At 44.4% G+C, this 18098-nt stretch overlaps 1 protein-coding gene across 1 annotated transcript; it reads right to left on the bottom strand.

Moving 5' to 3' along the window:
- Positions 1-5598: 5598 nt before the first annotated feature.
- On the bottom strand, positions 5599-17875 carry LOC110490026 (mitogen-activated protein kinase kinase kinase 8). The gene is made up of 8 exons (XM_021563113.2): positions 16608-17875; positions 15859-16242; positions 15462-15635; positions 14627-14888; positions 13888-13994; positions 10542-10694; positions 6805-7051; positions 5599-6574 (listed from the first exon to the last, which is right to left on the bottom strand). Exons 2-8 carry the CDS (start codon positions 16210-16212, stop codon positions 6444-6446), a joined length of 1428 nt encoding a protein of 475 aa, XP_021418788.1. The 5' UTR covers positions 16213-16242; positions 16608-17875; the 3' UTR covers positions 5599-6443.
- Positions 17876-18098: the final 223 nt, after the last annotated feature.

Below are 18098 nucleotides of genomic sequence, written 5' to 3'. Positions count from 1 at the left end.
AACTAGGCTCAGAAGAGACCTGTGAGGGAGAGAAATGTGTGTGTGCCTAAGAAAATACCGGGAACAATTAAACTGTGTTTGACCCGACCTGGCTAGAACTCTGAGAAACCTATGATAGGACATGGGGTACTTCTCAAGGTTTCCATAATCTCGGGGGAATGGAACTGTCGGCTGGGTAGTGATACACAGTGGTGAGAACTATGGAGAAGGACACAACTCACCTACTGTTTGTGTGTATGTACGTGCGTAGGATACCTACTGTTTGTGTGGAAGTAAGTAAGGAGCAAGATATAAAATGGATGTCTTTGTATAATGGACTTCAGAGTACCCGTGAATAAACATTTTGACTATTGTAAACTGGGACTCTTGTCTGTTTCATTCAACCAGAATCTTACAAACTCTGGGTTGCAGACTGAGTAGATTGATTGAAGTTTATGAACATTGATAACGAATTTCTCATAACATCTCCCCACAGCACAAGAGCAAAAAGGTGTGAGGGTGATGGGAATTATGGAACTCCCAGCCTGTCTCAAAATAGTACTGGTATCCACTAGAGACAAGGGTTTCCTACTAGAGCAGGTATCTTATCTATAAAATGTCCTGCCCCGCCACAGTACAGACAACAGTTACTATTCATGCTTTGTGAGCATTCCCCAACTGATAACCTATCTCTTCCCAACTGCATAGGCTCAGGAGTATCCAACTCACCCGTCATAGATTCGAGAGGGCTTGGGTGGCTTCAAATCCTCTCAGAAGAGCTGCCTTCGGAAACTTCCCCCTCCCTTGGAGGTGAATGCGCCATAGCGGGTGGACGAGTGTGCATGAGACCAGACCTCTCACTCTTGCGTTCCCTTAAGCATCTATCAATTTTAATGGTGCCAAGGGAGTCGAGATCTATCGTCAATTCCCGAGCAGCTACAGTACCTCATCCTTTACCTCCTCAGATAATCCGTGCAGAAAAGAGACTCCGGATTCCAGGCACTCTCGGCAGCCAACGTGTGAAAATCAACCAAGACTACGGGAGATTTGACGTAAATCAAGTAGTTTACTGGCCCTTTTTCACGGAAACCGAAGACTCAAATACCTTTCTCACTTCTGCCATGAATTCCTCCAGATGACCACATATGGCAGATTGTTGCTCCCAAACTGCCGTAGCCCAGGAGAGCGCCCTTCCCAACATTAGCATAATAATATACACTATCTTCGATCTGTCTGCTGACCGCTGATGACCAATCTGGGGAATTAGAAATCTGTTGGAAAATAGAAACCAACCTATCTAGCTTGCTACAGTATCTACCAAAGTTGTCCGATGAGTGTCTAACATGTTAATTAAACTTCCTAATAAACTTTAACATTTTATTAGCTAAATGATGCCTAGTTAGCATTGTCACGTTTTATGCGATAGAGTGAAACTGACTGACTGGCTAGGGTTTAGCTAGCTAATATATGTTTTGCACAATTCATGTGTTAGGTAGCTTGGCTTGGCACCTAAAACACTCACAAACCTTTACAGATGCACAATTGAGAGCATCCTGTCCGGCTGTATCACCGTCTGGTACGGCAACTGCACCGCCCGCAACCGCAAGGCTCTCCAGAGGGTGGTGCGTTCTGACCAACGCATACACGGGTGCAAGCTACCTGCCCTCCAGGACACCGACAGCACCCGATGTCACAGGAAGGCCAAAAAGATCATCAAGGATAACAACCCCCCCAAGCCACTGACTGTTCACCCCACTATCATCCAGAAGGCGAGGTCAGTACAGGTTGTGATAGAACAATTACATACGTATCTGATTTGTTTGATATTAATAGTAAACTATTATTTACTTAACAAACAGAAAGATATTTCTGTCCAGCTCATGCTGTGTTTTATGGTCTCCACTTTAGTTCCCTGCAGTTAATCTGGGCATGTGGTCACTAGAGATTGCTTGAGCTGACAAATGAGTTAGACTGCATTACATAGACAAGATATGGTGGGTGTAACTGAGATAGAGATAGTCAGGAGGAGTTTGGAACAATTCCTCATTGTCTCTAATTCATCCTTGCATCTGGGAAACTGCTTTAGATTGTGTGTATTATTAGATATGACTTGTTAGATATTATTGCACTGTTGGAGCTAAAAACAGAAGCATTTTGCTACACCAGCAATAACATCTGCTAAACACTTGTGTGTGACAAATAAAATGTGATTTGATTTTAGCTAACTAAGGTTTTGCCGAAACACATTTTTAGGTGAATACGTTACTGGACAATTCTGCTGAAAATGGTGAAGCATGATTCATCAGTCCAGGAAAATGTGTTTCCACTGCTCCAGAGTCCAATGGCGGTGAGCTTTACACCACTCCAGCCGATGCTTGGCATTGCACATGGTGATCTTAGGCTTGACAAACCCATTTCTTGAAGTTCCCGACAAACAGTTCTTGTGCTGACATTGCTTCCAGAGGCAGTTTGAAACTCGGTAGTGAGTGTTGCAACCGAGGACATACGATTTTTGCACGCTATGCGCTTCAGCACTCGGCAGTCTGTTCTGTGAGCTTGTGTGGCCTAGCAATTTGGGTCTGAGCCGTTGTTGCTCCTAGATGTTTCCATTTCACAATAACAAATACAACACTGTTGACCGGGGCAGCTCAAGCTGGACAGAAATGTGATGAACTGACATGTTGGAAAGGTTGCATCCTATGACGGTGCCACATTGAAAGTCTCTGAGCTCTTCAGTATGGGCCATTCCACTGCCAATGTTTGTCTATAGAGACTGCATGGCGGTGTGCTCAATTTTATACCCATCAGCAACGGTGTGGCTGAAATAGCCGAATCCACTAATTTGAAGGGGTCCACATACTTTTGTATATATAGTGTATCACTCTCTCTAGAACATTAATTCCACCTCAAGTGAAACCCTATGTGGGCTTGGTGTGAGCTATTTGTTATTTTATCTGATCCAGGCATGCACTTCCCTTTCACACTCACATCCCAAATGGCAACCTATCCTTTAGTGCACTACTTTTGACCAGGGCCTATAATGCTATGGTTACAAGTAGTGCACTATATAGAGAAGAGCATGCCATTTGGAATGTAACCTATATGTGGGAGAGGGTGAAATTCAAAGGGACTTGCCTGAGATCTATTAGTAAATAAACTGATGATGCTACAGCAGGTATGCAGCTAAGTGTTATCTGCATCTATTCTTACAGACATATTTGGTCATCAAATGTCATAGTGTTAGTCATAGCTGAGGTCAGGGAATATCTGGTTCTGAATACCCTCGGTCCTGAAATCTATTTGTAAATAAATTAATGAGCCTACCCCTCTCCTCTCTTCTCCTCTCCTCCTCTTCTGATGATTCTGCTGCAGGCCCTATGTATATTCTGGATCTCAGCCATACATGGTTATCAGTGTTAGTAATAACTGAGGTCAGGGAATACCTGGTTGTCAACCACCCCCAACCTATCCCCAGTCCTGCCCACCCACTGTTACTATGATACCAATGAGACTACGCTATGGAAGCAACATGCTTCCTGATCATAAGCAAATGGAGCTCTGATGCTATCTAAGAAGTGTTCACACACAAAACTACCTATGATGACAGAGACAGATACTGTCGTTATGTAACAGAAGCATTTGAACATGCTGAATGGATGCCCCCCTATGTAGTGGTTGAAGGCAGAGTTGTAATTTAAATAGTATGCAAACTTTATCATAGCAATTTGCAATTTTTTAAAACATTTTCAAGAGTACGAACTAGTACAGTATCTACATGAGTTCGTGTGTATGAGCTGACTGACTGCTCTGTGATGATTTTTGGACAGATTATTATTCATCCAAAACATGATCACAGAGAAAAAGAGGTACAAATGAAAACTTCCCCCCTCCTCCCACTCCCCCTATACTCACTCATAGAAAGAGATACATCAACTGTTTTATCTATCTCTTCATATGGTCAAGAATACATAATGTCATAGTCATATAAATGTGATTAAAACACGTGTTGGCTTTTCATTTCATTCAGGTTAATGATATGACATTTTATTCAACTAACATGACAGAAATACAGTGCCTTGTGAAAGTATTCGGCCCCCTTGAACTTTGCGACCTTTTGCCACATTTCAGGCTTCAAACATAAAGATATAAAACTGTATTTTTTTGTGAAGAATCAACAACAAGTGGGACACAATCATGAAGTGGAACGACATTTATTGGATATTTCAAACTTTTTTAACAAATCAAAAAATGAAAAATTGGGCGTGCAAAATTATTCAGCCCCTTTACTTTCTCTCGATGTGCAAAACTGATAGAGACATACCCCAAGCGACTTACAGCTGTAATCGCAGCAAAAGGTGGCGCTACAAAGTATTAACTTAAGGGGGCTGAATAATTTTGCACGCCCAATTTTTCAGTTTTTGATTTGTTAAAAAAGTTTGAAATATCCAATAAATGTCGTTCCACTTCATGAATGTGTCCCACTTGTTGTTGATTCTTCACAAAAAAATACAGTTTTATATCTTTATGTTTGAAGCCTGAAATGTGGCAAAAGGTCGCAAAGTTCAAGGGGGCCGAATACTTTCGCAAGGCACTGTAAGTAGTGTATGAGACAAAGTCTGAAGAAAATTAACAAAATGCTATATTGAAATTAATGTGTGTACAAAACAGCACTGGTCATCTCATTGGATATACTTACACTGGACAAAAATTTGAACGCAGCATTTAAGATATTGGTTTCATGAGCTGAAATGAAAGATTCCGTAATTTTTCGTTGGCACAATAAGTTTATTTCTCTCAAATTTTGTGCACAAATTTGTTTACATTACTGTTAGCAAACATTTCTCCTTTGCCAAGATAATCTATCCAATCGGACAGGTGTGTCATATCAAGAAGCTAATTAATCAGCATGATCATTACACAGGTGTACCTTGTGCTGGGGACAATAAAAGGCCACTCTAAAATGTGCAGTTTTGTGACACAACACAATTCCACAGATGTCTCAAGTTTTGAGGGAGCGTGCAGTTGGCATGCTGACTGCAGGAATGTCCACCAGAGCTTTTGCCCAATAATTTGATGTTAATTTTTCTATTATAAGCCGCCTCCAACATTAATTTAGAGAATTTGGCAGTACGTCCAACCGGCCTCACAACCGCAGACCACGTGTACGGCGTTGTGAATTGTTGGCAACTTGAATGCAGAGATACCGTGACGAGATCCTGAGTCTCATTGTCGTGCCATTCATCTGCAGCAATCACCTCATGTTTCAGCATGATAACGCACGGCCCCATGTCGCAAGGATCTGTACACAATTCTGCTCAAAATGTCCAACTCCTTCCATGGCCTGCATATTCACCAGATATGTCACCCATTCAGCATGTTTGGGATGCTTTGGATCGACGTGTACAACAGCGTATTCCAGTTCCCACCAACATCCAGCAACTTCGCACAGCCATTGAAGGGGTAGGACAACATTCCAAGGGCCACAATCGACAGTCTGATCAACTCTATGCGAAGGAGATGTGTCGCGCTTTATGAGGAAAATGGTGGTCACACCAGACACGGCTTGGTTTTCTGACCAACAGATGCATATCCGTATTCCCAGTCATGTGAAATCATAGATTAGGGTCGAATGAATTTATTTCAATTGACTTATTTCCTTATTGTAAACTCAGTAAAATCTTTGAAATTGTTGCAAGTGGCATTTATATTTTTATTCACTATGAAAGAAAACTGCATACCCAACAGGTAAAGAACAATGATCACACAAATAAAGTAACAAATGAATCAGTCATGTACATGGTGTAACTTGCATAGCAATTCTCAAAATCACTTCTCATATTCCTTAGGAACAAACACAAATAAGTTCATTTTAAGAACTTCACGTTTAAAACAATATAATTGTACAATTTGTACAAAGCACACATACACGGTCAGAAATCATAGTTTTCATATTGATACAAAATAATAGAATGACGCCTCAATCACAAGACCCATTCAGATGCATTTCTTTAAGAAACAAACTTGTATAAGATGCTTATACAGTATAGCATGTATCTACAGAACATCCCACAAGATGTCACTGATTCCACTGTTAGCCAGTGAAACACAGTGTTACTGAGTAACACGTCTCTTACATCCAATGAGCCGCTGCATTGTTGAGAGATGGCAAATTAAGGCAGCTACAGAAACCACTCTTCAGACATTGGTCAATTTCATTACACGAGTCCAGCGCCATTGAAGTGCAGGCTATTTACTGTCTCTATCCAATTTTCTGTCCTTCTGGTATCTCTTTCCAAAAGCATCAGTCACACCTTCACCATTGAGTCTTCATGCGTCCCGAACTCAACTTCTTGAGAGTCTCTGACCAGTTCATCAGTACCAGGCTAAGGTGAAAGGTAACAGTTGTCTCTGATATCTTTACCTCTGAAGGAAATACAAATTTCCTTCAGAGGTTAGGCTCAGGGTTAGCCATACTCTGTGGCAGGGGGACCTCTCACTAGATTATAGTATCCAGCCATTGCCCCCAAGTCGATGTACAGGGATCCCTTTCGCCTCAGGTGGGCAGAGTCCTCAGGCTCAGAGTACAATGAGGATTCTGTGAAGAGAAAGAGAATAGTTGTTGTATTAATAGGTGCCCTCATATGCAAATTTTTTAGTGTGTACTCTGTCATTTGAATATCAGAGAAACATGCACTTTAAAACATATCAGATGTACAGTTTATTAGCATATCCCTAAAAGTCCCTACCCTGTGAGGAACAGTATATAAAACAGTTTATTTTAGGGAACAACAATGATAGAGAACAGTAAAATATAGAAGTCCCTACCCTGTGTGGTGTCAGGCTGCTGGCTATGCTGCCTCAGTAGAGGGTGGGAGGCCTCCACCAGGGCTGAGTCCAGGCTCCAGCAGCGTGGCTGTTCCTCTCTGGGAGGGTTGATGGCCTCGTCCCTCAGGAGCTTGGCTGCAGAGCTGCGCTTGGCAGGGTTCCTCTCCAGGGCTGTCTCTAGGAAGGACCGCATGACATCACTGCAGTCCTCCGCTATGTCCTCCAGGGGAGGGGCCTGCTTGTGGATCTGAGGGGAGAGAGGAGGATATGGTCAGAGGTCTGAAGTAATACCTCCAGGTAAGGTGAGTTTAGATGGATGGGCGTTTGCACTTTTGGGACTATTCCATTGCGCCAGGCAAGTTCAATCAAGCACAGCTAAAGTATTTGAAGAAAAACAACTGATCGAATCTACTCCTCGACGCTTTCTTCCAATCTTGTTAAATACATTTTCTGGTAGGGTGAAACTAATAGTTATCCTGCATTGAATCTGCACCTCTATGCTATCTGATGGCTCCATCTATTGAGTGTAATATCTTGTAAAATAAGTTTGGTGTACAAGAAAGGGCATCCTTGAAGAATGAGGAAGTAAGTCCTTCCTTAAAGCAGAGATGACTAACGCTTCAAAAAGAGAAACAGGACATATTCAAATCAGGAACATGATCATGGAAAAACACTGTTAAAAGTAAAAACGGAACTGCTGTACTGAGACCGAGGGAGTAAACTACTAACGTGTCATAGACAGAGGCTGACTCCCAAATGGCAACTTATTCCCAACATAGTGCACTACTTTGACCAGGGCCCATAATACTTTGGTCAAAGGTAGTGCACTATAATAGGGAATAGGGTGCCATTTAGGATGAAGACAAAGTCACGTTAAGGGACCTGCCTCTCGTGACATTTGAGAAAAAAAATCCTGTTGCAAGAATCTAGGTCTATGCCGTGGAAATCTGTACAGGGTCATGGAAAAAATGTGACTTTTGGGTGGGTGCAGTAAAACAGGTGTTAATGACATTCTACTAGGTATAGTCCACTTTGCCTCTGACCTACCTCTATCATAAACAGTTTGTTTGATCTTCAGTGAATGTCAAACTGCATTTGTCTGTTTCAAGGAATAACTGGCCACAAACAAGCGAGGGGTTTACCCTCCTTCGGCCCCGTCAGTGAAGCAAGAGGAAGGCCTGTAAGTTCACCATTCACTCGTCTATACACTTCATCCATCCACTTTTCGTTAATACTTGGTGGAGTTGTCACTGATTATGTCCCATGCAAAAACAGCTTCGGCTTCACAGCTCCATATGTGTTCTGTCAATTTCCATGCATCTATTGGAAGTGTACAGAAGTCATTTGTGAACTGTCAGGATATGCTTACTATGTAGAGGTAGGATGGGTAGGGAGGGAGATAGGTAGGGTGGTACTTACTATGTAGAGGTAGGATGGGTAGGGAGGGAGATAGGTAGGGTGGTACTTACTATGTAGAAGTAGGATGAGTAGGGAGGGAGATAGGTAGGGTGGTACTTACTATGTAGAGGTAGGATGAGTAGGGAGGGAGATATGTAGGGTGGTACTTACTATGTAGAGGTAGGATGAGAGGTAGGATGGGTAGGGAGGGAGATAGGTAGGGTGGTACTTACTATGTAGAGGTAGGATGGGTAGGGAGGGAGATAGGTAGGGTGGTACTTACTATGTAGAGGTAGGATGAGTAGGGAGGGAGATAGGTAGGGTGGTACTTACTATCTAGAGGTAGGATGAGTAGGGAGGGAGATAGGTAGGGTGGTACTTACTATGTAGAGGTAGGATGGGTAGGGAGGGAGATAGGTAGGGTGGTACTTACTATGTAGAGGTAGGATGAGTAGGGAGGGAGATAGGTAGGGTGGTACTTACTATGTAGAGGTAGGATGAGTGGGGAGGGAGATAGGTAGGGTGGTACTTACTATGTAGAGGTAGGATGAGTAGGGAGGGAGATAGGTAGGGTGGTACTTAGGTAGGGTGGTACTTAGGTAGGGTGGTACTTAGGTAGGGTGGTACTTAGGTAGGGTGGTACTTACTATGTAGAGGTAGGATGAGTAGGGAGGGAGATAGGTAGGGTGGTACTTAGGTAGGGTGGTACTTACTATGTAGAGGTAGGATGAGTAGGGAGGGAGATAGGTAGGGTGGTGCTTACTATGTAGAGGTAGGATGGGTAGGGAGGGAGATAGGTAGGGTGGTACTTACTATGTAGAGGTAGGATGAGTAGGGAGGGAGATAGGTAGGGTGGTACTTAGGTAGGGTGGTACTTACTATGTAGAGGTAGGATGAGTAGGGAGGGAGATATGTAGGGTGGTACTTACTATGTAGAGGTAGGATGGGTAGGGAGGGAGATAGGTAGGGTGGTACTTACTATGTAGAGGTAGGATGAGTAGGGAGGGAGATAGGTAGGGTGGTACTTACTATGTAGAGGTAGGATGAGTAGGGAGGGAAATATGTAGGGTGGTACTTACTATGTAGAGGTAGGATGGGTAGGGAGGGAGATAGGTAGGGTGGTACTTACTATGTAGAGGTAGGATGGGTAGGGAGGGAGATACAGTGCCTTGCGAAATTATTCGGCCCCCTTGAACTTTGCGACCTTTGGCCACATTTCAGGCTTCAAACATAAAGATATAAAACTGTATTTTTTTGTGAAGAATCAACAACAAGTGGGAGACAATCATGAAGTGGAACGACATTTATTGGATATTTCAAACTTTTTTAACAAATCAAAAACTGAAAAATTGGGCGTGCAAAATTATTCAGCCCCCTTAAGTTAATACGTTGTAGCGCCACCTTTTGCTGCGATTACAGCTGTAAGTCGCTTGGGGTATGTCTCTATCAGTTTTGCACATCGAGAGACTGACATATTTTCCCATTCCTCCTTGCAAAACAGCTCGAGCTCAGTGAGGTTGGATGGAGAGCATTTGTGAACAGCAGTTTTCAGTTCTTTCCACAGATTCTCGATTGGATTCAGGTCTGGACTTTGACTTGGCCATTCTAACACCTGGATATGTTTATTTTTGAACCATTCCATTGTAGATTTTGCTTTATGTTTTGGATCATTGTCTTGTTGGAAGACAAATCTCCGTCCCAGTCTCAGGTCTTTTGCAGACTCCATCAGGTTTTCTTCCAGAATGGTCCTGTATTTGGCTCCATCCATCTTCCCATCAATTTTAACCATCTTCCCTGTCCCTGCTGAAGAAAAGCAGGTCCAAACCATGATGCTGCCACCACCATGTTTGACAGTGGGGATGGTGTGTTCAGCTGTGTTGCTTTTACGCCAAACATAAAGTTTTGCATTGTTGCCAAAAAGTTCAATTTTGGTTTCATCTGACCAGAGCACCTTCTTCCACATGTTTGGTGTGTCTCCCAGGTGGCTTGTGGCAAACTTTAAACAACATTTTTTATGGATATCTTTAAGAAATGGCTTTCTTCTTGCCACTCTTCCATAAAGGCCAGATTTGTGCAATATACAACTGATTGTTGTCCTTTATGTTTGAAGCCTGAAATGTGGCAAAAGGTCGCAAAGTTCAAGGGGGCCGACTACTTTCGCAAGGCACTGTAGGTAGGGTGGTACTTACTATGTAGAGGTAGGATGAGTAGGGAGGGAGATAGGTAGGGTGGTACTTACTATGTAGAGGTAGGATGGGTAGGGAGGGAGATAGGTAGGGTGGTACTTACTATGTAGAGGTAGGATGGGTAGGGAGGGAGATAGGTAGGGTGGTACTTACTATGTAGAGGTAGGATGGGTAGGCGGTGCGTGGGTATCTCCTGACCCAGGGTGGGCTGCCAGTCTGCATATGGATGATGGTGGTGCCCAGGCTGTAGATATCTGTCTTGGTGTTGTGTCCTCGACAAAGAACCACCTCCGGGCTCATATACATCTGGGGAAGAAAACACAAGACAACTGTTACTCACAGGGTCAACGGCATAATCCCAATTGTAGAAGAAGAAAATAAGTGTTTGGAAAGTACACAATATTTTTCTTTATCAAATGTCATTTTTTGTTATGTCGTCATGAAGCCAGTGATAATAATAACAATCACAACATGAAAAAAGCAAAGAGAAGAGTTTTCTCTGATAATGCACAGTGTCTCTATGACTATGTAATAATACAGGAACCCTAAGAGCAGCTGGCCTTATGTTAGGCTCTGTACTGTATAGCTAATATGGTACTTGTGGTATGGTCTGTCAACTGGAATTTCCAGCAGCCTCAGCAGCTCCACTCCTTTGGCTAGCTGTCTGTTTGGTAGCCCTTTCCCTCCCTGTTATTAATGCTGTGCTGGGTGTCTAGCTCTCTGCTCTGGGACTTTCCCACTCTGTCACCAAGGGTATAGGTTACCACAGAGGGTAGTGGAGTGAATTGGGAAAATATAGATGAGGCAATCACTATGAACTTTCTTAAGACCCTCCCTCTCCTGATCCTCCTGATCCTCCTGTTCCTCCTGATCCTCCTGTTCCTCCTGATCCTCCTGTTCCTCCTGTTCCTCCTGATCCTCCTGATCCTCCTGTTCCTCCTGATCCTCCTGATCCTCCTGATCCTCCTGATCCTCCTGTTCCTCCTGATCCTCCTGATCCTCCTGATCCTCCTGTTCCTCCTGTTCCTCCTGATCCTCCTGATCCTCCTGTTCCTCCTGATCCTCCTGATCCTCCTGATCCTCCTGTTCCTAACTACATTTGAATCTGAAAGTGCTACTGTTCAAAGGCATTCAACCTTAAACACTGTACATTTTGTAGCCTATGCAGACTTTTGTAGCCTATGTAAAACTCTGTAGCCTATACATTACACACAAAAACCAATAGTCCACCGTACAAGATCTCTGTCACGTCCTGACCTTAGTTCCTTTTTTTATGTCTCTATTTTAGGTTGGTCAGGGCGTGAGTTGGGGTGGGCATTCTGTTTTGTTCTATGTTTGTATTTCCATGCGTTTGGCCTGGTATGGTTCCCAATCAGAGGCAGCTGTCAATCGTTGTCTCTGATTGAGAACCATACTTAGGCAGCCTGTTTTTCCACTATGATTTGTGGGTAGTTATTTTCTGTGTCTGTGTTTCACCATACAGAGCAGTTTCGGTTTTCATTTATTTTCTCTTGTTTTCTGTGTTCAATTATATTTCAGTAAAATATATTATGGACACTTACCACGCTGCGCATTGGTCTGATCTCTCATACTCCTCGTCAGAGGAAGAAGAAAACCGTTACAGAACTACCCACCAAAAAAGGACCAAGCAGCGTGGTAACCAGGAGCAGAGGGTTCTGGACTCCTGGACTTGGGAGGAGATACTGGACGGCAAGGGACCCTGGGCACAGGCTGGGGAATATCGCCGCCCCAAGGAAGGACTGGAGGCAGCGAAAGCTGAGTGGCGGCGGTATGAGGTAAGGCAGCGCAACAGGCACGAGAGGCAGCCCCAAAACACGGGGAGTGTGGCAGAGTCAGGTAGGAGACCTGAGCCAAATCCCCGTGCTTACCTTACCGGAAGAAGCGCAGTACTGGTCAGGCACCGTGTTATGAGGTCAAGCGCACGGTGTCGCCAGTACGCGCTCATAGCCCGGTGCGCTATAGGCCAGCCCCCCGCAAATGCCATGCGAGAGTGGGCATCCAGCCAGGGAGTTTTGTGCCGGCCCAGGGTGTTTGGTCTCCGGTACGCCGTTTCGACCCAGGGTATCCTGCGCCAGCGCTGCGTGCTGTGTCTCCGGGGCCCGCTGGGCGAATGTGGGCATCGAGCCTAAGGGAGAGGTGCGAGTGGTATGCACCAGATCTCCAGTGTTCACCCACAGCCCGGTTAAACTTGTACCTGCACTCTGGAGGGTCCGAGCTAAAGTGGTCATCCAGCCTGGAGGAGTGGTGCCAAGGCTGCGCACCAGAGCTCCAGTGCTCCCCCACAGCCCGGTCCATCCGGTGCCTCCTACATGCACCTGGCCTCCTGTAGGTCTCCCCAGCCTGGTGGGTCCTGTGGCAGCCCCACGCACCAGGCTGTCTCTCCGTCTCCTCCCTCCAGGTTCTCCCGCCTGTCCGGAGCTGCCGGGGTCGCCCTTCACTCCGGCGCTGCCATAGTCGCCCTTCACTCCGGCGCTGCCAGAGTCTCCCGTCTATTCGGGGCCCGCTGAAAGGGTCCCCAGTCCGGGGTCGGCGGCGAGGGTTGCCGCTCCAAAGGCACCACCTAAGTGGGGCCAGACTAGGGTGGAGTGACCTAAGTGGGGCCAGAGCCGCCACGGCAGACAGATGCCCACCCAGACCCTCCCCTATGGGTTTAGGTTTTGCGGCCGGAGTCCGCACCTTTCGGGGGGGGGGGGGGGGGGTACTGTCACGTCCTGACCTTAGTTCCTTTTTTTATGTCTCTATTTTAGGTTGGTCATGGCGTGAGTTGGGGTGGGCATTCTATGTTTTGTTCTATGTTTGTATTTCTATGTGTTTGGCCTGGTATGATTCCCAATCAGAGGCAGCTGTCAATCGTTGTCTCTGATTGAGAACCATACTTAGGCAGCCTGTTTTTCCACTATGATTTGTGGGTAGTTATTTTCTGTGTTTCACCATACAGAGCAGTTTCGGTTTTCATTTATTTTCTCTTGTTTTCTGTGTTCAGTTATATTTCATTAAAATATATTATGGACACTTACCACGCTGTGCATTGGTCCGATCTCTCATATTCCTCGTCAGAGGAAGAATGTGATGATTTCATTGCACATTTTTTTGACTGAGACACTGTGAGAGGAGCACTGACTTGTCTTCTGAATAAATCATTATCAGACTGTGCTGAGGCATTGCGTGATCTCAATCCCAAAACTAGAAACAGCATTTTTATCTTCTAGTTAAACACACTTATTTAACTTCTCATGGAGTAACTGGAGTAGGATGGGTCTTCCAATTCATTGCTCTTGTTGTTTGTCATGTCATAGGTCATCATGGTTCGGGTCAATTCCATTTCAATTCAGAAATCGAAATTCCAATTTAAAAAATGTTGATTGACTGAATTGAAAACGAATTGACCCCAAACCTCTAGGTCATGGCATAGACCCGAGGGTGTATTTTGTTGTCATGTCATAGGCCTGAGGGTGAAAAAAACAGCAGAATCACTCACCTCTGTGCCTCGTAGATCCCTAGGGGTGTATACCTTCTCTGTCATCTGTACCGTCAGGCCAAAATCTACCAGAACCGCTTTGTCTGACATCAGGACGATGTTGCTGGCTGAAGAGAGAGGGGGAGGGAGGGAGAGTGAGATTCACCATAAAAGCTGCTTAGTTCAGCCATCTCATACATAGCTAAAAAATCTTTGTTGCAAGATACAGTATAGTCTCAGAACCCAGAACCAAATATAGTGTGGACTAACTAGCTACTGTTATTAGTCAATCCCGAAAGATTAGATACAGCACTACCTTCAAAGGTCAATACTTATTCTATGTGATGAGAACTGTAAATACATTCAAAGGAAATGAGAGGTACATTAGAGGGAGCTCCGTGGTTTCTTAAGGTGTCAGCGGCTGAGTTTCCTATGAAGCCGTTTCTTTAAACTGCGGTCTACTCTAAAGCCCTTTCCTGGTTACGTTTGTAAAGTAGGTGATGTAAAGTGTGAACATGTAAAGTGGCTGATGACAGTCACAGGCCCCAAACACACTAGCGTGCGTGCATGTGTAGACATACCTGGGTTCCATTTCTGCTGTATTTGGGGCTAGAATTTGAGAAACCCTAGGTTTCTAAACCCTGGTAAAAGTAGAGGCTGTATGCCTATTACTCTTCTTCTCCCTCTTACGCGTACTCTTACGCTAGTCTCTGTCTACTAATGTGTGTTTTTCAACATTTTGTTTTGAGCTCTTACTCACGTTTGATGTCGTGGTGGATGACATTGTGAGAGTGTAGGTACTCCAAGCCCCGGAGGACTTGCTTGGTGACCCAGATTATCTCAAACTCCCTCATGGGCCCACAGCTGTCCAGTTTCTCCAGAACCGACCCTCCCTCGCCGGCTTCCATGAACAGGTGGATGTTTTGGTCCCAGAGGAGAGCACCATAGAGCTCTGCAATGTTCTCGTGACGGAACCGTGCCTGGATCTCCACATCGGCTGGTTTGAAGTGTTCCATGGGGATCTAGGAGCATGGATATAACCATTAAGGCACAAAGTCTTTAGTACGTCAACTTTCCAATGACTATTGAATAACCAGACCAGGAAGCCACTCTCATCATGTGTAACTATTTGTGGGCTGACATAATATCAATGCTATCCTCACCCCAGGTGAATACCAGCAGGCCTAATCATTAAACTCAAAATGAAAACATAGATATCAAATGAGAACTTTAGCGGGGAAAACATGTGTTAATGGTGATATTCTATAATGCCGTTTGATTCTTTCCCACTGCATTTGTTATTGTCTAAAACCAGAGCTGTTACTGTGGGGGGTTTCTGCTCAGTTTCCTGTGGGGTAGGCAGCCAAATACTTTCAGTTTCCATCCATATGCAATGCTGGCTTTTTTGTGTCACAGTGAAAACAATGATCTTCTTGCATAGTGTTGTTGCAAGTTTCAAAGTGTCTGTATGCAAACTGACTTGACATGCGACATGATGCTTTGACATGGGTTTTTGTCCTAACGAACTGGTTGCTTGGAGAAATGTATTCTGCAAAAACATGCCAGACATTCCAGCACGGGGCTCATTGACTCACCCGTTTGCATGCCATTCTCTTCCTGGTTATGGCATCCTGGGCCAAGTGGACTTTCCCAAAAGAGCCCTTTGGAACATGGCCGCCGGAGCCAGGAGTCTTATAGGTCCACTTCCATGGAAACAGTAACACATCTGAATCGATGCGATAGTGACCCTTCTTCAGCCCCATGTGTTTCTGCACAGAAGTAGTGAAATACAGTGTGAGAGGTGCTTCTGACCCAGTAAAGGCAGTTAAAACCTTGTACAAAGAAGTATACTCTTCTTAACTCTACCCATGATCAGACAAACACAGACAGAGACACACATGCAGTGTCATTTCTAACACTAGGAGTCCCTTTGTGAGCAGAATCCATCAACATAGTCTGCTCAAAAGACTAACCAATGTCCTGAAGTCTCACCTTGTTCAGTAACACACCCATCTCCTCCGGCAAGTGCTGCAATACTTCTGGCTGCATGTTAGAGATCTGGTTGACAAAAGAGAGCAAGTCCGCCACCGTCCCGTACCTTACCCTGCCACCACTGTTCCTCTGCTGTGTCCCCTGGGACCCTCCTGTCACTTCGCCCCACAAATCATCTACTGTCTCCTCGTTCTCGTCCATCTCCTCCTGAGAGAGACCCTCCGCAAACGACGCCCCGGCCTCTTTTTCCTCTTCCGTGGTGTGGTAGAGATGTTCCACCACGTCGATGATGTCCTCTATGTTCATGTGAGCCAGCAGGAGTTCTATTCCAGCATTGTCATATTTGTAATCCATCTTGTTGGATTCACTGCTCCAAAATGGTTTCTGAAATGGAAAGTTGAGATTCCATGATGGAAAGATCCTTTGATATTCTGATCCTGGTACAGCTTGTTGGGGAATCTAATCTATAGATGAACCCGTTTTCCTTGCAGATAAAGGTAATTTCACAATTAGCTGGGAAGCCTCTGGTGAAATTGCACCCTCATGTTAGGGACTTCAGAAGCCTTAATAAAGTGATGAAAACATAACAGGCTAAATTTCCACTTCTGCTAAATCACATGATGTGTTCTCATTGTAACCAAGTGAAGAGGTGCAACTAAATTAATTGACACGTTTTGGAAAAATAAGGTTGCAAGCAAATAAGGCGAATCAGGATTAGTTTATAAAAGCGTAATATCAATATGATTTACCTGAGTCTTTGTAATAACTTAGGATCAGGTCTGACTGTGCTCACTCCATTCTTGCGTCTGTATGCAGTCGACTCTATTGCTCATTGAAGCCTACGGACCCTCACCAGTGAGGAAGTTGTCAACAGAGGAAGTCCATATCAGTCTCCGTGTGCAGGTGTAGTACTGTATTAATGAAAAACTATGCGAATGCTGTGAGTGTTATAGTCATAGGGTTCCTTTGTAGTTCCGTTTTTCTTTTTCATTCTCCTTAATTTCCCCGTAATATTTGTTTTCCATAGGCGAACGTATTCAGGTGAAGGAAGCTCAGAGAAAGACTTGCGGTTCATCAGATTCAATAGAATAGTTCGGTATATTCCAATGGTGTGAAACTGCAGCCAGCAATTCGGGGCGTTCCTGCTGCATGTGGGCAGTCTTTCATCATACTCCAGTCCAGCTGGTTAAGCTAGCACCCAGTGTCCTTCGCTCCCGACAACTAAAAAGCTTCCTTTACCGTCGTTAACAGAACTGGGGGAAACCAGTGCCCAACAAGCGGGACGATGGACACTGTCTAACGTACTTGTGTATGGCTAGCTATCTACCGTTTGCGCCCCGGCGGGGTTAATCAGTTGCTGGCATCCAACATTATTGTGCATTAATTCCCACATACAGGAACGTAATTTAACCCTTCTCCGATTTTTCAACCCTTGCGCTCTATGTGCGTCAATAACAATACTGTGTTTCGCAATGTCTCGTGTTGTTGAAGTTCAATAACAGTTATGTGAGAAATTACTTAAGTGATAGAAGTGTAGAGAAATTACTTAAGTGATAGAAGTGTAATGAAACTAAACGCAGGTGGTTGCATTACAGAGAGCAAACAAAGTCATTTCAATACAAACAATTAAATTGATCAGTTTGGTATTGCACATGAGTAAAAACCCAATATTAATATTACAGCTGACTGAGCCTTCTTAGTTCTGTTTGAGCCGTCTCTGAACAGGGGGAACACGCATATGCGCTTTAATGCCACTCAGGGCATCAATGGCGTACTCCTTTGGCGTGTAGGTTATGTAAGAGAGGAAGCGGTAGCCTCTCAAAACGCTTCCAATAACTAGATTCATGCTTTCAAAGAAAGATCGGAACTAGTACTGCTGCCAGGAAGACCAATGTACTCAAAAAGAAACATGAAATCGGTAGGTTTTTCATCCAACGATTAGACGCATCCTGTAAGTAACATGAGCTAGTCATTCATTGTAGGTAACGTTAGCTAGCTAGCTGGCAGTTGCCCCAAGACTACTGCAGTTCAAGCTCCCTGCCACTTGTTAATTTATGTAGTTTAGCTGATCATGCTCAACATTAAAGGCATAGGGGCCACAAAGTTGTGGCAAGTGTTGTAATAACATATTAAAACATGTAATGACGCATTCACGGACTGTTGTTAAACACACTGATAACCCATGAATATACACTGCTCCAAACCCTTTGGGATGGGCTACAAAGACAATGAACTCTGTC

This window comes from Oncorhynchus mykiss, chromosome 15 (genome assembly GCF_013265735.2).
Source record: "Oncorhynchus mykiss isolate Arlee chromosome 15, USDA_OmykA_1.1, whole genome shotgun sequence".
Lineage (NCBI taxonomy): Eukaryota > Metazoa > Chordata > Actinopteri > Salmoniformes > Salmonidae > Oncorhynchus > Oncorhynchus mykiss.
This window is presented reverse-complemented; position numbering and strand designations above follow the sequence as displayed.